General features: G+C 22.0%; 4 protein-coding genes and 1 long non-coding RNA gene across 12 annotated transcripts; 3 read left to right on the top strand and 2 right to left on the bottom strand.

Moving 5' to 3' along the window:
* The first annotated feature begins 3 nt into the window (after nucleotides 1-3).
* On the top strand, nucleotides 4-3,491 carry LOC133666762 (uncharacterized). The gene is made up of 2 exons (XR_009831351.1): nucleotides 4-140; nucleotides 240-3,491. It is a non-coding gene; the product is annotated as an uncharacterized LOC133666762 (long non-coding RNA).
* LOC107993132 (uncharacterized) lies at nucleotides 418-3,420 on the bottom strand. 2 transcript variants are annotated; one of them, XM_017049377.2, is made up of 8 exons: nucleotides 3,227-3,420; nucleotides 3,036-3,164; nucleotides 2,773-2,838; nucleotides 2,537-2,695; nucleotides 1,708-2,454; nucleotides 1,366-1,633; nucleotides 872-1,286; nucleotides 418-772 (listed from the first exon to the last, which is right to left on the bottom strand). In XM_017049377.2, the coding sequence occupies exons 1-8, from the start codon at nucleotides 3,276-3,278 to the stop codon at nucleotides 539-541; spliced, it is 2,070 nt and encodes a 689-aa protein (XP_016904866.1). In that variant the 5' UTR covers nucleotides 3,279-3,420; the 3' UTR covers nucleotides 418-538. The 2 variants fall into 2 exon arrangements, with proteins under 2 accessions (XP_016904866.1, XP_016904867.1); XM_017049378.2 differs by having other exon boundaries at nucleotides 2,537-2,647.
* LOC107993103 (glyoxalase domain-containing protein 4) lies at nucleotides 3,478-5,601 on the bottom strand. Its single transcript, XM_017049317.2, has 6 exons — nucleotides 5,199-5,601; nucleotides 5,092-5,141; nucleotides 4,529-4,794; nucleotides 4,285-4,440; nucleotides 4,024-4,199; nucleotides 3,478-3,948 (listed from the first exon to the last, which is right to left on the bottom strand). Exons 1-6 carry the CDS (start codon nucleotides 5,286-5,288, stop codon nucleotides 3,841-3,843), a joined length of 846 nt encoding a protein of 281 aa, XP_016904806.1. The 5' UTR covers nucleotides 5,289-5,601; the 3' UTR covers nucleotides 3,478-3,840.
* A 152-nt stretch (nucleotides 5,602-5,753) lies between these two features.
* On the top strand, nucleotides 5,754-10,244 carry LOC107993086 (protein pigeon). 2 transcript variants are annotated; one of them, XM_028664446.2, is made up of 10 exons: nucleotides 5,754-5,901; nucleotides 6,098-6,231; nucleotides 6,313-6,619; nucleotides 6,701-6,963; nucleotides 7,029-8,176; nucleotides 8,336-8,677; nucleotides 8,785-8,999; nucleotides 9,077-9,280; nucleotides 9,357-9,428; nucleotides 9,493-10,244. In XM_028664446.2, exons 1-10 carry the CDS (start codon nucleotides 5,844-5,846, stop codon nucleotides 9,561-9,563), a joined length of 2,814 nt encoding a protein of 937 aa, XP_028520247.1. In that variant the 5' UTR covers nucleotides 5,754-5,843; the 3' UTR covers nucleotides 9,564-10,244. The 2 variants fall into 2 exon arrangements, with proteins under 2 accessions (XP_028520247.1, XP_016904780.1); XM_017049291.3 differs by having other exon boundaries at nucleotides 6,095-6,231.
* A 331-nt stretch (nucleotides 10,245-10,575) lies between these two features.
* On the top strand, nucleotides 10,576-22,234 carry LOC107993102 (heat shock factor protein 1). Of its 6 annotated transcripts, none has more exons than XM_062080087.1 (12): nucleotides 10,576-10,823; nucleotides 11,983-12,091; nucleotides 12,289-12,413; nucleotides 12,492-12,827; nucleotides 12,895-12,977; nucleotides 13,044-13,232; nucleotides 13,824-13,886; nucleotides 15,171-15,698; nucleotides 16,885-16,990; nucleotides 17,063-17,156; nucleotides 17,244-17,488; nucleotides 19,928-22,234. In XM_062080087.1, exons 1-11 carry the CDS (start codon nucleotides 10,719-10,721, stop codon nucleotides 17,471-17,473), a joined length of 1,968 nt encoding a protein of 655 aa, XP_061936071.1. In that variant the 5' UTR covers nucleotides 10,576-10,718; the 3' UTR covers nucleotides 17,474-17,488; nucleotides 19,928-22,234. The 6 variants fall into 6 exon arrangements, with proteins under 6 accessions (XP_061936071.1, XP_061936067.1, XP_061936068.1 ...); XM_062080083.1 differs by having other exon boundaries at nucleotides 15,171-15,710; XM_062080084.1 differs by lacking the exon at nucleotides 19,928-22,234 and adding an exon at nucleotides 17,832-19,156 and having other exon boundaries at nucleotides 15,171-15,710.
* Nucleotides 22,235-23,127: the final 893 nt, after the last annotated feature.

Genomic DNA, 23,127 nt, shown 5'->3' with positions numbered 1-23,127 from the left:
GTTCGGAATTGTAGCATGAATTATACATTATAGGTTTTTTCTCACATTATTATTTGATAAATTTACAACAAATAATAAAGATATAATAAAATAATTTAATAATAAATCCAAAGATAATTATATGTTTCTGATTTTTGATTGTAAATATTATTTACAATTATACAATATAACTTTTTTCAAATTATTTAAAAATATTTTTTTCAATAAATAAATTTTTATATTATAATTTTATTTTTCAGGAAAAATTAAATCTTAATTTTCTGAAATCGTACCATGAAAAAAAAATTAAATATTAATTTAAACAAATAACAAAAATTTCAGAAGAAAACAATATATATATATTTTTTATTTATAATAATAAATTATTCTTAATAATCTATGTAAATATTATTAATAAATTAATATTATGAGACATTATTTTTTTAATAATCTAATTTTTATTACTTATTAATTACCTTATATTCAATTACATATATGTATATACTATATATTATATTAAATTCTAAATACATCTACTGCATATATATTATCTTGCATATTAGAAAATTGGAAGTCCAAGATCTATAACTTCGTTTCCGAAATGTATAAATGAATGAGTATAAATATTAAACTTTGTACCACCAAAAGAAACTGGACAAAGATTATTTGATCTTGCATAAAAGCATATCGTGTACAAAGCCATTTCCAACTCAGGTAAAGTACCCACAAATATTGTTACATTTGATCTAACAATCCCATCTATTTGAAAATTTAATTTTAGTAATGAAGCACTCTGAAAAAATAAATATATTAGATGATTAAAATAATATTATTATAATGAGTATAATTCTTTAATATTTTTTAAATAACTAATATATTTTAAATAACTTACATTTCCAAAATCTAATTTATCTACGTAACCCATATAATCTATACGTTTCAAAGATTCTAGATATTCGAAATAAATCCAATCTTGTACACCAATAATAGCTGTACCATAATTTTCAGATGCAAATACACGTTCAAATCCGCATGTACTTCCGCTGAATATAGTAAACCAAATTCGACGAAGTACATCTTTTCTTTCAAAATCATCTGGATCAATGAATCCATGATCAGCTAACCATTGCATAGCTATTGTCATCTCATTTGTATTTAAAAATGCATCAATCAAAAGATTTTCTTGTTTTCTTGTTTCCAAAGTACGATTCAATTTCTTACGAAAATCATATTCATAACTATTATATAGAGATCGTGTTACATAAATTGATGGATAATCTAACAATTTTGATTCTATTTTAAATAATCTAGAAAAAAAAAATTAATAAAAATTAAAAATTATTGAAATCAGTTAAAAGTTAAAAAAAGTAAATAATTACAACATACGATTCTTTAGCTTCATCTGTTACATTAAGAGATGTAACTTTAGTTTGTAAATTCAATTTTATAAATTTATATATATTGCGCGAACTTTTTGCAAATAATTCTTCTGATATTTTAAAAAGTTCATCATCCGAAATTTTATAAAAAAATGTGTTATTTATGCTTATAGATTCATTGTTAGATAGATTTTTTTGATCACTTGACACAATTGTAGAAGTATTTATATTCTCATTTATATGAGATTCAATAATGGGTATTCCGTTTCTATGAACTAAATGTGAACAAGATATATTAATAAGAATATTTAATACATATGAAATATGATTTTCTGATAAAGAAACTTACCATTGTCTATATTAGAAGTAAATATTCCAGTTGAATTATTAGGAAATCCAGTTACTTGTAATACATTTGTGGAATTCATTTTCTCATCATTAACTCCAAGTGGAGTATTAAAATATTGATTGTTATAAGTAATATGAGTTGTAGTTGTTGAAGTAGAATCAGGTCTATTTTCTACATAATCATGAGTAGTATGAGGATTTAATATTCTATTAACACCTGCATTAATAGTTGAAAATACAAGAGCTTCCTTGATCATTTGACCAAAACCTCGACCAGAATCTTGTTGCCCTGGTACCATTAGAATAGTTTGACCAGGTACAAATGGTTGTACTGCAGGTTGTGCTAATATATGTGTTGTTGGATAATGTGTTGAATAAGAAGGTTGTCCATGTGTATTATAAATACCTTCAGAAGAATGTACAGAATAAGGATTTCTTAATGGCATTGAATTCGTTTGATAAGGTAGAGAAGAAACTGAATTTGGCCATGTGTTACTTAAAGGCATATGATGTGTAGGATAAGGAGGATATTCTCTATGTATAGATTGAGTATTAGCCGAAGTTATATGACTCTGTGGATAAACATAATCTTTGAATCCAATTGGAGGAGGTTGAGAATTTGGTACAATTCCTGGTTGATTCGATATTGGTGGCTTATTAATTATATGTGTTTGAATTGTACTTTGTCTATTATTTCCTAAATAGGGATTGCTCCAGGGAAAATTTGTTTGATGTGATGTTATCTGATCTACAATATACATATTTTTAATACATAATAATACAATAATAACAATAATATTAAATATAATATATGTTTATATTATTTATACCATAATTTTGTGCTGTAGCAGATTTCATAATATGATCTTGTTGTGGTGCAGATGGATAAAAAGATGAGGTTTGTTTGTTTTCATTTTTTTGTTTTTCTCCATTTTGTAAAACTGAAATAGGCTTTGTAGGATATAATGGTTGAAAAGGCTTTGTTTGAACTAATTAAAAAAATTTCATATAATTTACATTTTATATTTAATATCATAAAAAAAACAAACTAGTTAAAAATACTTACTTAATCGTGTTGCTCCTCCACTCTCAGCATTTAAAAATTGTGTATTAATATTTTTATTTGCTTGAGCTATAAATAGTTTTAAAATTAACAATAAATAAACAATATTCATATTCATATAATGTGTATGTGAATAAATATTTAATAACATATTTAAAATTAGCTAAAAATAATAGATATATAGATAATAGATAGTTTATTAAAACAGGGAAGTTTTCTATGAGATGTAGATATAGAAAATCTTTTTAAAAATGATTGATACTTGCCATAATTAGGATTTGCTCTATTTGATGTATGATATAAAGATCCATATGATTTTCTATTTCCAGATTTTCCATTTGATTTTCTGTTTTTAACAAAACCTTTCCCAATATTAAATTTTGTACTAATATTATCTAAGAAAAGTAAATAACAAAATCAATAAAAATATTATATAATAAAATAATTTAGTACTTACTAATTAAAATAACACAAATGAATATAAAGAAAAGTGTTTTTATAAACTTCATTATTACTATAAACACTGCATATAATATTATAATAAATTGGTGTTTTCAAAGTATTTTAGAAATAAACGCATATATTTCATACATCAAACTTTTTTTCATACTAAATGCATTATATTTTGCAATATATTTGAATCATATTGTAAAGGGTCATTGCCAATGACCTGTAGGATAGATATGGATATCTTTAGTAATAAAGACATTTTTTTAATAAATTTTTATTTATTCTTAATAACAACCTTCACCAGAATATTCTTTATAGAAATATTAAATTATGAAATATATATTTTATTCATTATATAAATATATATATAAATTCGTTCATATTTAATAATTAATAACAATAAAATAATAATAGTAATAATATAGTAATATATTAATAATTCATTAATAATAAAGTATGAGTAAATATTTAAAATTCATGCTGATATATTCATTTTTATTATTAATAATTATATAGTGTTTTTTTAAAATAATAAAATAGTATTAACACAGCCTTTCAAATTTGTAAAAATACTGAAATGCTTTTCCAAGAAAAATATTTTTTAGAAAATAATTTAATTTTTTATTTTTCTTTTGCAATATATCTATTTAAAATTGCTTCGCTAGCATAGTCTGGAACTGATAATTGTCGAAATGCTTCATCATCTACAAAGCAAATTTCATGACCATCCTAAAAATGTTTATAATTATTATTAATATTTGCATTAATTTATATTTAGAAGCAGAGTATTATAATTGTACTTACTGGATCAGCAAGAATAATTACTCTTACAGAAGTTTTTCCTGGAGTATCTAAAGTGATTAAATCAGTTAATATTTTATATCCATTATCTTTAATTTTTTTTTGAATTTCTGGTTGTTCTGCATAAGGAATTGAAAATGCTATGCGTCCATAAGCTGCAGCATGATTAATTTCAGTACCTAAACAAATGAAATTATATGTTTCATTATTATGAACTTATTAAAATATATAATAATATCATAATATTATTTATATATAAATTACCAATATCTATAAATTCAATTTTTGCTTGATCTTCATCATATCCTAACAGTACACTTTTCTCAGTTTGATTAAATATTTTTAATTCTAAAATATTTTTCCAATAAGCAATAGTTTTTTGAAGATTTGAACTAAACAAAGTTATTTTTTCAATAGGATCTGTAAATATAACAGAAAAATATATTTTTATTTGTGTTAAAATTATTAATATTTTAATATATTTTAATACATTTTAATACATTAATACCTTTATTTTTGGGTTGTGATTCATCAATAACATAATATTTGTAACCACCAGGTGCTTGTAAAACAAATATTCCATTTTCTTCTTTTATTGGCCATCCATCTGAATGTGCCCTTTGTAATACTTCTTTAGATCGAATTGTTATTCCATTAAAATCATTTCCCATTTTATATTCCTTAATCCCATAATTATAAGTTAATTCTATTACAAAATGAGTATCTTCTGTTCCATATCCTATCATAGTTTTGCTCCATCTATTTCCATATGGCCTACGTAATATTTAAGTATAATAATATAATAATATCATCATCATATAATCATTGTATAATAATATCTGTATAATATCATATACTATAATATAATTATATAATATAATAATAATATATATATAATATAATATAATAATATAATATAATATAATATAATATAATATAATAATAATATATATAATAATAATATATTTAATCACAATAATTTATTCAAAACTTTTGGATATTATATTTTAAATAAATAATATCATTAAACGATAAAGAAAACAAAAGCATATCAAGATTGAAGTTAATTACCCATTGCAAGCCGCTTCGCAGCCTTCAGCAAATTCCTCATGTCGTAATACCTGCAAAAAAAAACTTCTATAAAAACGAATCGCTTTATATTATATTAAAATCCTAACCTTCATTCCAAGAATTTCTCGATAAAATTTAATTGTTAATTTTCGATCTGGTATTTTAAATACAAAATGAAGTGCTCGTCCAGTGACCATTTTTAAAAAACCTATTTTTGTAGAAAAAATATTTCTAATTTCTTGATAGATAAAACGTAAAATCTTTATTCTGCACACTAGTTACTAATCTTCCTTGAAGGAAAATCACTGACTTTATATATTTACAGTTCTTATTAGTCACTAATTATCAATTTATATGATTCAGGTATTTATGTTACACAATAATTTTTACTTATGTATATAATATATATTATATCTACAAACAATATTTTATCTACAATTTGTATAAAAAATAGATATATTTTTTCGCGATTAATTTTATAACTTATATCATGGAATGTTTATAATAAAGAGGGCGCTTAAATAAAAAATTTGATGCAATTCAGTCTTGTCATCGACGTGAAATCAAATAGCAGACGATATATGAGATAATGTCAAAATACATAATACACGATTTATGCTCCTCATTGAATTAAAAGTGATTGAACTTTTTTAAATTAAAATATTATAATTATAATATTAGTATATTAATTAATTATAAATTAATTAAAAAATTAAAATATTTTATTCATTAGACAAGATTTATAAATAAATATGATAGAAAATCTTGCAGCTAAATTATGTTTACTTTTGCCAGAAAAAGCTCATTCAGGTAATTATTATAATATATAATATAACTCTTAAATAATATTAATAATATTATTTATAAAATCTTAAAAAATTATATATAATATTAAAATTACAATGCAAATATTCATTATATATATGAATTTGATTATATTTGAAATAGAATATTGAGATAGAATTAATATTATAATTAAAATTAAATACATCTTGATTTTTAGCAGAGCAATGGAAATTATTAGGTCAAGAAAAGGATGGATCTTTATTAGTTGGATGGACAGAAGAAACTATAAAAGACAACATAAGTATATCATATACAGTTATAGGTCATTATGATCGGATTAACGATAAGTTACAAGTATATTATAATTTATAGTAATTAAAATTTTATTATATAAAATATATATTATAATTAAATTAAAATATAATATGAGTGTAGATATTGCATCAATTCTTAGAAGTATTAAACATTGTACAAGCAACAATAAATCAAAATCGTACTGTTTTTGGATATGTAACAAAACAAAAAATTTCTATAGATACAAATGTAAATTCAGAATCTATAGATAAAAATATATCAACTGAAACTGAAATGTATGAAGCATTTATTGTTGAATTGAAAGGAAAAGAAATCAAAATACATAGTTTAGATACAAAAAAATCTAAGCAAGTGAGAATTCAATTTCTATATAAAGAAAAAGAACATGGACAATGGGATAAATTTTTATTATTAATTCATCAAGAATGTAAGAATCATATAATATATATAAAATATATTTCAATGTATATTTCTTATGAATTACTCAATTGATTATTCCATGTTATAGATGTGGTAATATATACAATAATGTTTGATACATCAGTATCAGATTTTTATTCAATACAAGAGTTAAAATTTGAATCATTAGTTAAAGCATTCATTTGGGCTCAATGGGACATGATAAATCAAGTCCTATATTATATACATCATAAAAAAATTCCAGTAAGTTTAGTTTCTGAAGATGAAGAGGAAAAAGAAAATAAATCAATAAGAACCAATCCAACATTGAGTGGTCTTCAATTTCATGATGAATTACCTCATGAAACAGTAGTAAGTAACTTAGTCTAATAATAATTTCAGTATATTTCAAACTATTTATTTCTTATTTTTCCCAGTTAAATATACCATTGAATTTACCTCAATTATCGACTTCTTCAAACTGTGGAACTTATGAAGATGATGTTATACCTTTAAGAGTTCATGATTGTTCTTTAGATCTCATTGTAGTTTCTGATTCTAAAGGAATGGTCTGTGTTTGCCATCATTATTTATATCGTCCAATAAAACCACAGCAGCATGTACTTAATTCATTGACTGAATCTAACACGGTACATTTTGCATATTCTGTAACACTTCTTCATCATAGTTGTGTGATCCATTGTGTTATACCAGGTATACCATGGTCTTATGCTAAACTTATACGACCAACGTTTGCAATATATGAACATCATCATATGATTGTTCTTGTACCAAGTTTGTTTACTCATCTTCTTGAAATTGGAACAAATCATGAACCATGTTGTCACATTTTATGTGGTCCTTTAACTTCTCTTCCATCTCATTCTTCATATTTGGTACCATTGCTTGAATTAGAAAATAATAGCAAAGGAAGCAAGAAGAAATATGATACAGCTTTTTTAGAAGGAAATAATATATCTCAATTTAATACGAATATACTAACAATAGATTTACCTACATTGGACTTAGTACAATTAACAATTTCATCCGATTTTCTTACCGAAGTATTTCGTAAAGAAAGTTCGGCAGAAGTACGCTTGGGTATATTACATTACTTTCTTTGTCATAAAAATGATCTGGATATTATTTCAGAATTAGTATGCTCGATTGCAGAAAAACCTAGATCGTTGGAAATTGTACGATACATGCAAGAAATTCTTATCGGCGGTTCATATGCTTTGGTACAAAAAAATTTATTAGCAGACGCCGTACCTTTATTGGCTTTACTACCCGTTACAACTATGGAAGAGTATATAAGTTTTGAAATAAAAGTGAATGATTTAAGTGTAACATTGAGTCATGAAAAACTTTGGAATACATCAGTAATGTTATTATCACCACAACAAAGATTGATTCCATATCGTAGTGATTTATGGACTAGATTATGGGATCAACTTAGTAAAAATAATGGAGATAAAGCAAGATTTAAGCCAAGTAAAATTGCAGAAAAATTATTAGTTTCTTTAGCATGTTATCAACCTGAAGCATTATCTAGATCCAGTACTCCAATGTCTCCAAGTGGAGGGTAATAATTTAGACAAATTTTCTTTTTATCTATTTAATTATATAAATGTAAAAACTTCTATATCATTAAATAAATTTATATTTTAATTTCAACATTTTCTTTTAATTTTAACAATATAAATTTTATAATAAAAATTGATTTCAATAAATAATATTACAGATTAGTTGTAACTACAATGTCACTTGGAGATTTAACAAGTGGTCGTGGCAATAAATTAATAGATTCTAATTTGCCATTTAATGAAATAGAAAGTTGTACTGCTTCTAAACAGGAGCATATTGTATCAGTAAATTTACGGGAATTATCTATGTATTTATTAAAACATGGTACTCAATCATCAATAACATATGTTAAGGGATCATGTACTCCATTACATGTCCATGCTATGGCAACCAGACATGTGGCAGCACAATTAGAAACGTCGCGGACTCTTTGTCAAATGTTATGTCGAGCCGCTAATATTGATCCGCGAATTGAACAAGAGCGTGGTTTTATTCTCGTGTAAGTAAATCATTGATGATTTAATTATATATAAATTAATTATTTATATATATTTAGTTATAAAATTTAAAATAATTATATAATTTTTTACTGAAAAATAATTTCAGCGATCAATTAGATGAAATAAGACGATGGTTATTATTCGTATTGTTGGAACGTTATAGGCGTTCAATAGAAAGTATAGCATTTCCGGCACCGCAAGGATTTACATCATTTTTCACTTACCTTGGATATAGAACATTAAAATATTCCATGTTTTTACAATATGTACAACGATCAGTATTTGAGTTACAAGTTGATGTCAGCAAAATTATCATGGCTGGTACATTTTTTAAAATAAAAATATTTTTTTCTTAATTTTTTTATATTTAAGCTTTTTTTGATCAACATTTTTTATAGATATCAGTGATACAAAAGAAAACGCCATTCGTAAATTAACTTTATTATCTTTATTACCGAAATCTCGAGCAAAAAGACTTTTAAATCAATGGTTACATCCTGTAAGTTTTATGTTAAGAGCTCGTGAACATGCTGCGAACATTTTATCTGGAGAAATATGTCAAAATCGTGGTAGAACTTTGCAACACAAAAATCATCATAATGGTAAAAATAAATAATTAATTTGAAAAATCAAACATTCATTAATAATTTTTTTTTTTTTTAAATAAATTGTACATAGGTTTAGCGGCATTTCCTTCGGCAGATCGTTTATCTCCTTTAGATACATTCCTTGATCTTCTTACAGCAAAAGGTATAAATTTAAATTTATTAAATCGTACAAATTATTTTAATCATTTATTGATTTTATTTTACAGCTAGTTTAACTGAATTAGATTTTGGTCTACTTATAGAAGCTACAATAACATCTACCGAAGATTTTTTATAAATATTTTAATTTTTCTAAGTTTACTTATATCTAGTTGAAAGCGTATGCGCAAATAATTATTCGAATGCGCAAAGTGCCATTAATATCTTTTATTATATATATTATGTATAAATATGTAATTTTTATTTTATTTATAAATTTCTATATAAGCATCGCGTTTTAGTTTTACAGGATAGATATTAAATAAAATAACGCATATAAATTTATAGTTAAATAATTTTACATTTTTCAATTTGTATTATTTTAGGATTGGATAAACTAAAATTTTTATTGATATTTTATATTTTATAGTTATGTATATTATAATGTTTGTTCAATTTTATTTAAAATCTAGTTATTTTATGATATTATAATTTTATAAATATTTTACAACAACTAGATTCTCATTTTTTATATATGTTTATATATATGTTTATTATATATGTTATATATATTTTATATATATTTTATATAATATTTATTAAATTGGATTTTTGAATATTATATTATTATAATTTTATATTAATGTTATGAATTAATTTAATGAAAAAGATATAAGAGAATTATAATCTTTTATGCAAATTTTTTGTATATATTGTGAAAAATATTAATGAGATTAATATCAGTATATCAAAAGATATGTATAGACATACAGTATTAATAATTTTTATGTAAAAATAAATAAAAATATCTCGAAAGTAATTTCATGTTTTAATGTTTATTATTTTTATCTAACCTATAATTTTATATTTGAAAAGAAAAAAATTGATTTTTTTAAATTTTTTTAAATTTACGCGCTAATACTTAGAATTCTATTTTTATCTTTTACATTTTAAATATTTTATTTAAAGATTATCTTAAAGCCTATTTTCATTTAAAATTGGTAAATCATGCACAAAATTTAAGCTCGTTTAATGGCTAAATCTAAGCTCTAAGAGAAAACACCAATAGCGTTTGTTCAACATTGACAATATGTGGCGTTGTAATCTGAAATGAAAAGCGAACATTTTCCTCCATTAAAATATTTCCCCCTCTTTCCCCACCTGTAAGTACAACTAGCAGAATAACATCGTCAGCGGTCAGCCATTGTCGTGAGATGTGAAGATTTTTTCGTGATAGATCAAGATCAAAAACTAATTAATTATTACATATCGAAATTAACGTATTAACACTGAAATGCATACAATCCCAGAATTAGGTACAAGCGTACCAGCGTTCCTTGCCAAGCTTTGGAAGTTGGTCGAAGATCCTGAAACTGACGACCTTATTTGTTGGTCACCTGTAAGTACTTTTATTTTGTTATTCGCTTATGATTTCTTAATTTTTATGTACAATATGTATAAACAGTTTTAATGTATAATTTGTTATTTATTTTTAAAATGTTTATTTATTTGTAATGATAATGTCTTCTAAGTACGAGTTGAACGTAAGTTAAACGTTGACCTCCGCAATGTACATTTTTACGTACACAACCTATATTTCGTATGCACCCGACATTATTGTAATTTATTTCGTACTTCGTATGATTATGTATGTTATATTATTTCGATAAATTAAAATTTTTTTTTATTGAATATCGAAAATTCATTTTGAATAAATTATATATATTCTGAAAATTTTTGAACTTTTGTAATAATAAAATGTATTAATAAATTGTGCAAAATAAAATTTAAAAAAACAATAATTACAATTAAAATTATTTATAATTATTATAATTATTTTGGTAAGATTCATACATGCATAATGCATAAATTGCATAAATTGTGTAACATGAATGATTTCTATGAAATGAATAAGCAGAATGTTAAATTTAATATTAATATTTAATAAATGTATTTTAAATATTTATTTTTTGTTTATTTTAAATTTTATTTTGTTAAATATTATGCATTATTCTTTTTTTAGGTTTTATATAATATATATATTTTAAAATAATTTAAATTAAATATTTTCCATAAATTTCAATAAATAATATTTAAATATTTTTATTAATATTATAATAATTTTTTTTTATGTTAAATATAAAAAATGTTAATATAAACAATGTTTCTTATATATTAATTCTATTATATTTAGAGTGCAATAATAAAAATATATTTATTTAATATAAATTTATTAATAAATATTTATTATATATGTATATTTTACTTTTTAAATTACTATATATATATAAGTTTTAATAATAAAAGTAAAAAAATACATATAAAATTTTAAATGTCTTTTAGATTGTCCTTTTTTTTATTATATTACTTTAATTTTAATTATATAATTCATTTTTATGCAAATGTTGTTTCATTTTATTATTCACACATTAATACATAATATATGTATTGTATATGTATTGTACATATACACAATATAATTTATTAATTATTTTTATAATACTTGTTATTTATATTTTACATTATAAAAAAAATTATGTAATATTTATTTATTTTAGAATGGACGGAGTTTTTTCATCAGAAATCAAGCACAATTTGCTAGAGAATTATTACCACACTATTATAAACACAATAATATGGCCAGCTTTGTCAGACAATTGAATATGTGTATGTAATAATATATAATATTTCATATACATATATATATATATATATATATTTATATATTTATATATTTGTATATAATAAATAAAAATAAATATATATTTGAGTATATAATAATAATATAATATATATATTATCTATAATATTTCATTTATTATTATTATTATATTTATTATATATGTAATATATATATATTCTAGATGGTTTTCATAAGAAAGTTTCTGTTGAACTTGGTGGCTTAAAATGCGACAGAGATGAAATGGAATTTGCACATCAGTTTTTTTGTAAAGGACATCCATATTTAGTAGAACATATTAAAAGAAAAGTAAGTATTTTTTATATTATAAATTTTATTAAAAATTCTTATACACATCATATAGAAATATCTTATAATAATTTTTAGATTGCATCCAGCAAAGGACAAGATCCAACACTTACTCCTATTAAGCCAGAATTAATGAATAAAATGCTTACTGAAGTCAGAAGTATGAGAGGTCGTCAAGAACATTTAGATTCACGACTTGGAGCTATGAAAAGAGAAAATGAAGCATTATGGAGAGAATTAGCAATGCTTAGACAAAAGCATCTTAAACAACAACAAATTGTCAATAAACTTATACATTTTCTAGTTACTTTAGTACAACCTTCAAGAAATGGTGGTCTTTCTGTTAAAAGAAGATATCCATTAATGATTGATGATTCTAGCCGTCAACGTAACAAACAAGCAAAATTATCCAAGGTAATTATATATGTGTTCCATATATTTTTCATAATTTATTATTTTGTAATTATTTTTGAATTTTTAGTCACAAGCATCTCCCGCAGGACCTGTTATTCATGAGCTTGATGCATCAGAACCAGATCTGGATTCAGAATATATTGTTGCAGAGTATGTAATTTGCAATTATAAATTTCTTTCTTTTTATTCATAATTATTATTTTCTTTTATATTTAGAATGCTCGAAGGACATCCAAATCCAGCTATTGAAAGTCCAGAGCATAATAATACATTAATAATGGAAGATAATAATATGGAAACAATTCATTTGGTTGATGATTCTGTTCAATTGCAAGATGATATACAACTTATTAATGCACAAGAAATTGAAGCAAAAAAGAAACGCGGATGTAAGGGTAAAAAAAAGTAAGTTAAATAAAATTATCATATTATTATATGTTCTAATTATAGATTTTCTTGTTGATAAAAGTGACGTATACGTATGTTATATACGATCTTTCAATTTTAGAATTATAAGATGGAGTTTTGCATGATAAACACAAAGAAATACCAATATTCATAATTCTATAAAAAAAGTATTTTTGTAATTCAAATTTATTTATATTTTTTTCTAAGATTAGAAAACTGATAAAGAAAACTAATTATAATATACTTTTTTTTTTACACATTCCTATTATTTTCCATGCATGGAATGTATTAAATAATATTTTAATCAAATTAAAATTTATATTCTATTTATTTTGATGAAAGACACAGGGGCATAAATTTTGATCTTTTAAATTGTATCATTTATAGTAGATTCACTCATTATAAATTTTGTACAAAAATTAAATTGCATGATCATATATCATAATTTAATTACAGCTACTTAAAACATACAAGAAAAATTTAATTTGCAAAAGACTTCTTTTTTCTTTTAATTCATTTTCATAAAATATAATAAGATTAATTCATTCTCAATTATTACTTATATTATTGCAATTTAAATATTGCCAGGAGGAAAAACAAGGTGCCGGTCAAAATTTTGATCCCATCAACGGAGAATGGAGAGGAACCGAGGTTAACATTTTTCTCTTGTTGTCATTTTTGGTGTTGGTGTTTATACTTCTAGAAATTATTTTATAATATCGCAATTTTGCTTAGTTTCATTTTTTGCATGAACATTCGGCAATATTGCGATAATATTCTTTTTTGAAAGCATTTCTTATAAAAAGTTAATACTAAAATGATCTTCTTTTAGTCTGCCAATCTTTCAACTATCAGTAGTTGCTTTTTTTAATTTTATATTAATTATAATTCTTTAAAATAATATATATAATTATAATTTTTTAAAATAAATTTAAAGAAAGTTAAAGCTTGGAAAATATTATTTTAATAGTTTGTTATTTTCATGAGAGAAGTCTTGTTAATCCTTGGTTAAATTATTTGTATTTAATTCAATCTAATTTATTAAAAATTTTATCACTAGCTATCATTTCATAGCTATCATTGTCATTATTTTACTTATATTTTTACTTATGCCTCTGAGTACACTTGCTGATGTAATAATTATTATTCTATTAAATTGATGATAAAAATTCATTTATTTTATTACATACAAGATATCGTGAAATTTATTTTTATTATCATCCAAATTTTTATATATATACATATACATATATATGTATGTATGTATATGCATGAAAAATTGTTCTTATTTACATATTTTTTATAGCATATTTAAAATAAGAGATATATTTATGATTGCATATTTTAAATTTATTCCATGCATGATTGTGTTTTTTTTTTCAAATTTAGTTATATATATAAGTTATTTATATTTTATATAATACAAATAATAAATATAATTCTTTATATATATAGTATTTAAATCGTAGTATTAATTTTTTATAATAAGCAGTTTTAAAAAGAAATCAAACTAAATTGACCATTAAATATTTACTTTTCTTTTAAATAACAGAAATAATTTTTATAAATAAAATAAAAAAGAATGAATACATTTAATATTATCAAATCAAAAAAATAATTCTTTAACTTTCTTATTTATATATATTTTATATATATACATCACTTTAGTATAATACTATGTTCTGTTTTTCATTATGTAGATTTCTATTATAAAAGAAGTATTACAATTTGACTAATATTATAATAATTATAATTTATTGCCTACTTAGAAGCATGTTCTTGTAATAATGCTTTAAATTCATCTGTGTATGCTCTTGCAATACTTCCATCATTCAGAATTGTAGTCAAAAATGTGTTCAAAAACAGATTATGGCACAGCAACGATTTTAAAAGCTCAAGAACGAAGATTGGCAACTGCTTATCTCACTTTTTTAGGGAAGAAACACATATGCTTGAAATGCCATTAGAGGATTCATCAGTGACGATCGCTTTATTGGAAAATAAACCAGTTTCTAAACCAGTACCTATGGCAACTGTACGTAGTTCAAAACTCGCAGCAATGGCAGCTAATATGAGTAAAACTACTGAAACAGAGCATGAGCTCGATATAGAAACTCCAACAGATTTGGAGGAAGATATTCAAGAAAATGATCCAACCTTAGTGAAACTTGAGGACATTTTGATAGTGCCAGAAATCATCAACGAAGATATTGAAAGTAATGAAAATGACTTTAGTGAAAATAATGGCAATTCTGAAACTAGTGAAAATGACACTACATTTGATCAACTAAACAAAGTAGATGGTAACAATGAACAGAATAATAGAAGAAATTCCTATACAAATGGTGCTGAGAAATGTTTGGAGCAAGAAAAAGACAACTGCAATGGAGCAAGCACAAGCAATTCAAAAAATTTATCTCTAAGTTGTGTCATTTCTTCTGGCATGTGTGACGCTGCTTACAGGTTAGGTTCAATGTAAGTTCAACACAGACCATGGGTAAAAAAAATGTTGAATGCTGCACATTCCACTTATCTATAGTGGAACTTCTTAATCAAAAAACAGAGGTGGGAGCCAATTTATCTCTATTCGCATTACAATCAGAAAGGTTTCAATTTATAACATTCTACTAATAATAATTTGATGACTTTTTATTAGATCTCTAAATGGTTGCCTATGATCTTTAGGGATTTCACGATATTCCATAAAATCTGAAGAATAGAGGATTCTTGGTATCATTTTTCTCATATATATTCCAAATTATCTATATATTATATAGAAATTATTATAATTTCTTTGTTATCAATTTTAATACTTCTATTTAATTTAAAGAAAATCACAAAAATCTAGTATTCAGTTTCTCAAAAAAAATTTATTTTAAATTAAAAGTAATAAAAATGAATTCATATAAATTATATATATATATATATATATATATATATATATATATATAATTTATTTTATTCAAAGTAATCTTCTTTCTAAATTATTGAAATTATAAATTACATTTTTGAGATATATTATATGAAACTATTTTTATCTTTTATCTTATACCTATGATATATTTGGTAATTGTAGTGTTACGATTGTTAGATTCTCATTTAGCTTATAATATAATTGTTTTATTAGTTGTTCATCTTATTTTTTGGTTTCTAAAGGTCAATTTGGTTTGAATATTTCTCAATATAAATTATTAATTTAAACTTAATATAAAACGTTTTGAAAGTCGTGCACTGCAAAAATGCCAATATTTTATTAATGTTGCAAAATAATATTGAAAAAAATACTCAATCTCTTTCTTATAAATTTCTTTGATTTGATTGCATAAGTAAGTAATTATAAAAAAAAGTCATTAATTTTTATTTTATATTGGATAAATATTCTGTTTTATTATATATATTTGTTGAGACAAATATTTTTTTAACTTAACAAAAAAGAGAAATAAAAATATTAATTTAATTAAATAAAAAATATTAATTAATTTAATTAATTAAATTAAAAATCTGCTTATGGAGTCATTCAAACATATAGAAAGATTATATATTTCAGGAAGAATATTAAAAGGATTTACAACATTTTCCTTTTTGATTCACAAAGTATGGACTTTAATATGTTTATACATTTTGATCTACTTTAAATAATTCTGTATAGGGAGGAAATGGATAATCATCTCGAAACAATGCAAACGGAATTGGACAATCTCCGTGAAATCTTACGTAGCGAGGGTTATAGTATTGATGCAAATACACTTCTTGGTGTAAGTAATTTAATAAATAAAATAAATTTTTTGTTTATTAATTAATATGCATTAACTGCAAATAATTTTCAGTTATTTGGAGCGGATGATCCAATGTCGTTTGGTATGCCAGTTAATCCAGAATTAAATCCACATTCTGAGAAAGAGGAAGATGATCATGCTAATGGTAAAATTTCCAATTGTAGTTATTTAAACATTGTAATTATTTAAACATAATTAAAAATCTAACTAAATATTTTTAATTTACTTATAGTTGCAGAAAATATTAGTGGAACAAGTGGTGGTGAACTTATGGCATATAATCCTACTTCAAATTTATTAGATTTCGACGATGACATTTTCTTAAATGCCACATCTCCTGTAACTAGCACGGCAGGTGATACAGCTACGACCAGTCTTTATACCTCGGATCCTCTCGATTTGGAGGATAACAAAGTTTCACTTCTCAATTCCTTAACAAATGATGTAAACACTTCATCATAAAGTCTTATTCTTATGGTAAGTTTCACAATGATCTAATAATCAATAAATCTTTTTTATATTTAATAAGCAATCATTTTATTTGAAAAAAAATACTTTTATTATTATGTAAGATAATTGTTTATGCAGTTTAGAATATGCAGTTTTTTGTTGTGTATTGATCCAAAATTATATTAAAAAACTTGTGTATATATATTTCAAATAGTTGGTCACTTAATGCATCCTCATTAAAATAAATATCGAATTTTTTCGAATGCAGAATTTTTCTCCGAGGTTCAATCTCTTTTCAAAAAAGAAATTATCTTAGGATAGATTTTTTTGCAGGTTCAGATTACTGTTGCGTTCAATACTTTGGTTTCAGTATTTTTTAGTCTCGATGGATCGTCACAAGCATACACACACACACACTCTCTCTCTCTCTCTCGCTCTCTATCACTCTCAATATATTTTGATGACCAAATAAGCAACGAGTTTATAATATACAGACAAAAAGTATCTATACCTGAAGAAAATGCGGTCTCGATCAATCAATGATCTCATCGATTTATGGAGGACAATAAATGATTAAAAACTACTGGAGCGCATAAAATCCTTTGGATTTGCTGCTATATACACATATAAAAGATGATAAAATTTGTTTCTTGCTTTAATGTTATACTCTATTTTATTCACGGCACATATTATAAATTAATAATGGTGAAAATGAAACAAAAAAATTGTTCCCTATATATTTCATCAAAATATGAAAATATTTTTTTCCTTTTCTTTCTATGTGTATATATATAAAGAATTACTGTAATTCTATATATTTATTGTGCAATTTTTTTTTCGATATTATTTTCGATATTTATTTTCGAAATTTAAAACAAAAATTGCAGAAATGCAACAAAGCAAGTTTAAAATTGTTAAATACACCATTTAGATTTCTGCGTATTTTTGTCATCTGTAATTTCTATTTTAATTTTTGATTTTATTATTTATACTAATATTAATTATTTATTATAGATTCCATCCATATAATTAATTTAAAAAAATATATACGAAATTCGTATTTTTTGTACTAAATTCTTTCAATAAGGAAGAATAATTGTATGTATACATGTTGAATTTAAACAAGAATTACATTGAAGTGCCCTTTGTTCTTGTAGATCAAGGTATAATGTACAAGGAAAGAATGAGAATACCAAAAGCGAATTTTATATTTTTATAATAAAAAATTTGTATGTTAACATTTTTTTAAAATGATAATTAATATTTATTTGTAGATAATGATTCATTGTATATAAATATTTATTCTTTTTCTACGTTTGTAAAATATACTTAAGTTCTGATAATAGTACAACAATTCATAAATGAATTGTTGCATTAAAACAATTTTGTGATTATGTTAAAATATAAATATTTTACTATTTTGATTTTTTAAATTACAGAAAAAAATATTGCAAATAGATATTTGAAATGAATAGTTATCACATATGTACTTACTGTAATAAAAAGTATAACACTATATATATATTTTATTTTTTATATTAGAAAATATATAATTGAAAGAATTTTGTTTTTTATGCAAATTCATAAATATTGAATATAATTATAATATATTTCTTTGTGTTAGCAAATATATGAATAAAACTGATTATAATTGATTTGTTTATAAATATATACAACAAATACTTTTAAAATAAATATCCAAATGTCTTCATTATTTTTTATATTACCTAAATCTATATATTGTAATTTATATACTGATAAATTTCTTACTTCAAAATCTAAAAATTATTTTATAATCATTTTATTTGATCTACAAGTTAATTATTTAAAAATTACTATGGATTATCAAAAAGTACGAATATATAAAATAAATAAAATATTTACTTTAAATTCAAATTAAATAAAATTCTAATTTATTCCATTTAAATTTGTTTTTCGAATTTTAAAACGAAAATACGCATTGATTATGTTTTTATTATTTTTTTTAAATAAATTGTTGCATTAGTTAACAAAATTAGTTCCATATATTTTCAGCTAGTTATTTTACAGCAATTGAACATGTCATTATATTTTATCTAATTATTTAAAAAAATATATATTTTTTATCAGACTAAAATTAATCAAGAGTATAATTATAAATTATCTATATCTTTTACAATTAGAGAATGAATAGGAAAAATTATTGATATTTTTATTGTATTATAAATATTATTAAATATTGTTCAATTTATCAATCATTCAATTAGTTATATTTTATATAAAATTTTATATATGGAAATATGTATTAAAATATTTAATTTCAAGATTTCTTTTTGTTTTTTCAAGTATTAAAATTTTTAATTAAAAATATACAAATTTGGATAAAGAAGATTGAAGAACATTTGTTCATTATGCGAAAATTTACTAAAATCTATAGACTTCTATATTTTTTATTAACAAATATATATAATTGTTTTTTTATTTTAGCTTTGGAGGAAAGACTGCTGGATTTGTAATTACCTTATTGGTAATATCTTCGTTTTAATTAGCATATATGATGCTAATTAATCCTGTAACAAGTTTAGTATATGGAGGGGATGGTAGAAACAGTTAAAGTGCATAAAAATTCCTTGAAGAAGAAAGTAAACAAGATAAAGAACCAAATGATACAAATCTAGAGATTGAAAGAAACAATTTACCTTCATATTAATAAACTATGCGGATAAAAACGTATTTCATGAACTTATTAAAAAAATATATGATATACAAAAACAATAAAAAGAAATAAAGAAGTGAAAATGCGCGCATCATATATATATATATATTGAGAAAATATTATAAACTTCCATTTTCATTGTTTTGTATATAATCACACAGAATTGTTGCATTGATAAAGAGACATAGAATATTTCTTAAAAATGTTCGTCACGCGAAAAGTAACATTTTTTTATATAGTGTGTGTAATGCACAGTATTAGAATATAAATAAATTAATTCTATATTGAGCAATATGTACATCAAAACGTACAAATATATGTATATAGAAATCTATATATATATATATCTAAAAAAAACTAATGTGTGTTAAAAGTATAAAATTTGTTTAATAATATCATTATATTTTTTAACTATTCTTTCATTATGCTAAAAGTTTGAATGAAAGTAAAAAGTACATTAAGATTTCAGTGTTTAAATATTAAAACATTGTCACTATCCTTTTGTCATATAAAAGATTTTCTTTATTTTGAAGTTCCGCATAATTTTTTATTCTTATTCTTCACTTTCTTTCTTTTTCTTTTTTTAAGTTTTATTTTGTGTATTAAAGATTATATGAAAACTAGTTAAAAATAATATCATCAAAAATATACCATAAAAATATCTTTAATGAATTTTGTAAATGAATTTGAACAAAATAAGAAAATGAACAAAATAAAAGTATTATAAAAGATAATATAAAAATGAAAATATAAAGGAAATATTTGGAATATTCAAAATATTTAATTGAGATTTCTTTAGATATATATTTTATAGAATAAAAAATCTATTTTTATTATCATTTAAGATAAAATTTATATTTATTGTTTAGTTTGCGTGCAGTAAATAATTTAAACTTATAAATAATTCACTAAACACTGAAATCTTTATGCTGAATCTATAAAAGATAAATTGACAATTTTAATTTATGTATATCAGAAGATAATATAAACAGATAGTACATTATAATCTTTGTCAAATTAACATTATTATTTTAATTTAGTTGTAAGTAGGTTTTTTTTTATATTCATTTGTCACACAAAAAAAAGAATTTATATTATAAATTAAAAATTTATAAAAAAAATTTAGTTACATAATTTCATATACAGTGAAGTGTCAACCATACCTTTATGAATTTTTTTTTTTCTATTTATATCTTTGATTGAAAATGATTTCAACGTACTATTTTCTTTATTAGATTTAATCTACATTTATATTATTTATCTATGTGTTAACTACTTTTATTATATAATATTAAGTGTCTATTAATTTACAATACATAAAAAGTTAAAAAAAGCTCATTATTTAGAATATTTATCAAAACAAATTGTTATTGATCTTCTATGGGTTATTTTAAATTTTTTAATTAATTTAAAAAGTCAATTTTGAACAATTAAATCAAATTTTAATTATTCGTTTTAAAATTTTATTATTAAATGCATATACTTTACTAATTGTTTGTATTAAGTAACTATTTAATTACCCATAGAGGATCAAATTACAAGTAAGAATGTAATAAAATCAAAATAATATATACTGTACAAAAGTATAGTTGATACTACACTGCTTGTATCTAATTTTGTGATATATTAAAAAGTTTTATACAAAGTAGTAGAATTGAACTGATCGCAAACGAGTGATGTTTCGTTTATTGATTATCAATTGTGTGTTTTGCTACTAATTATAAAAAAAATACTAGTTATGATAGTGTTAAAGGTCAGATTAAAACGTCTAAATATGGGAAGAAAAATATTGAGAAAAAAAATTTGCAATTTTCATTCATCTACATTTATCTTGTGAATACTTAATACTATGCTCTTATTTTTGCTATATATGAAAATTGACATTTTTTTGCTGCCTCAACTAATGTTATTATGTAATAAACATATATGTTTCAAAAATCAACAGTAATCAATTAGAAGAATAATTCTTTAAAAACTACAATTTTAATCGAAGTTACTTTATTCAATATAAATAAATTTTTAAAAATAATGTTAAATTTATTTGTTTTAAAATAAAATTTAGATCATTGTTTACATAATTTTATTATCCTAGATTGAACAATTTATCCTTATATAAACATGTCACATAAATTACGCAAAGCAGCGTATCATTCGTATAATATTCGAAAAACTTTGAACAAATTCTATATTATTTAGAATTATTCAAAATTTTTGTGTAAATTAATTAATTGAATATTGCACTTATTCAAATAACAATATCTTGATTAATTTGCTGAGAAAAATATAATTTTTTATATTTGAATAAAATATTATTTTGTTATATATTAATATCTATTCAATAAAATAGTGTAGAAACTATATTATATTAATTAAATTATATTTATATTTATTTTATAATTTTTTTAATGGCAGTATTTTGACAAAAATATTTCGATTTAAATTTTATAATATAGTATAATATAATATAGTAATTATCTATTATGAGTTAAATTTTAGTACAATAATTATTATTTTGTACTATAAATATTAATTTATATATAAAAATTTATTTAAAAATATTTTCTATTTTTTAAATTACAATTATTATCTATTCAAATTTAAGTTTAATTTAAACTTTCTTAAATCTTTTGATTTAATAAAAATTTTTAAGTTAAGAATTCTTATGATTTTTGACAATATCTAAATAAATATCAAAAAATACAAATGAATTCTTAACTTGCATATAAAATTTTGTACATAATTATTATTTTTATCATTTCTATATAGTAATTACTATAAATAATAATAATTGTTACATTGTATTATAAAACAGAATAAAATTTGTTACAAAATTCTAAATTAATTAGTAATAGTTTAAGTAATGTTATTTTCAATATTATTTATTTAAAAATTAATGAAAAGTTATATTCTATAAATTATATTTTGGCTGATTTATTGCACTTAGTTAAAATTGTATTATCATTTAATATTC

Source organism: Apis cerana, linkage group LG10 (genome assembly GCF_029169275.1).
Source record: "Apis cerana isolate GH-2021 linkage group LG10, AcerK_1.0, whole genome shotgun sequence".
NCBI classification, from domain to species: Eukaryota; Metazoa; Arthropoda; class Insecta; order Hymenoptera; family Apidae; genus Apis; species Apis cerana.
Note: the sequence above shows the minus strand (reverse complement) of the source record. Positions and strands in the feature narration are given on the sequence as shown.

Coding starts and splice junctions, on each gene's coding strand:
- LOC107993132 (XM_017049377.2), bottom strand. CDS start 3,278: ATGAAGTTTATAAAAACACTTTTCTTTATATTCATTTGTGTTATTTTA. Junction 2,696..2,772: donor TGGAGGAGCAACACGATTAA/GTAAGTATTTTT, acceptor TTTTTTAATTAG/TTCAAACAAAGCCTTTTCAA. Junction 773..871: donor ATAAATTAGATTTTGGAAAT/GTAAGTTATTTA, acceptor TTATTTTTTCAG/AGTGCTTCATTACTAAAATT.
- LOC107993103 (XM_017049317.2), bottom strand. CDS start 5,288: ATGGTCACTGGACGAGCACTTCATTTTGTATTTAAAATACCAGATCGA. Junction 5,142..5,198: donor GAGAAATTCTTGGAATGAAG/GTTAGGATTTTA, acceptor TTTTTTTTGCAG/GTATTACGACATGAGGAATT. Junction 4,441..4,528: donor ATCACAACCCAAAAATAAAG/GTATTAATGTAT, acceptor TTATATTTACAG/ATCCTATTGAAAAAATAACT.
- LOC107993086 (XM_017049291.3), top strand. CDS start 5,844: ATGATAGAAAATCTTGCAGCTAAATTATGTTTACTTTTGCCAGAAAAA. Junction 6,620..6,700: donor ATTATTAATTCATCAAGAAT/GTAAGAATCATA, acceptor TCCATGTTATAG/ATGTGGTAATATATACAATA. Junction 9,429..9,492: donor TGATCTTCTTACAGCAAAAG/GTATAAATTTAA, acceptor TTTATTTTACAG/CTAGTTTAACTGAATTAGAT.
- LOC107993102 (XM_062080083.1), top strand. CDS start 10,719: ATGCATACAATCCCAGAATTAGGTACAAGCGTACCAGCGTTCCTTGCC. Junction 12,092..12,288: donor TGTCAGACAATTGAATATGT/GTATGTAATAAT, acceptor TATATATTCTAG/ATGGTTTTCATAAGAAAGTT. Junction 12,978..13,043: donor TCAGAATATATTGTTGCAGA/GTATGTAATTTG, acceptor TTTTATATTTAG/AATGCTCGAAGGACATCCAA.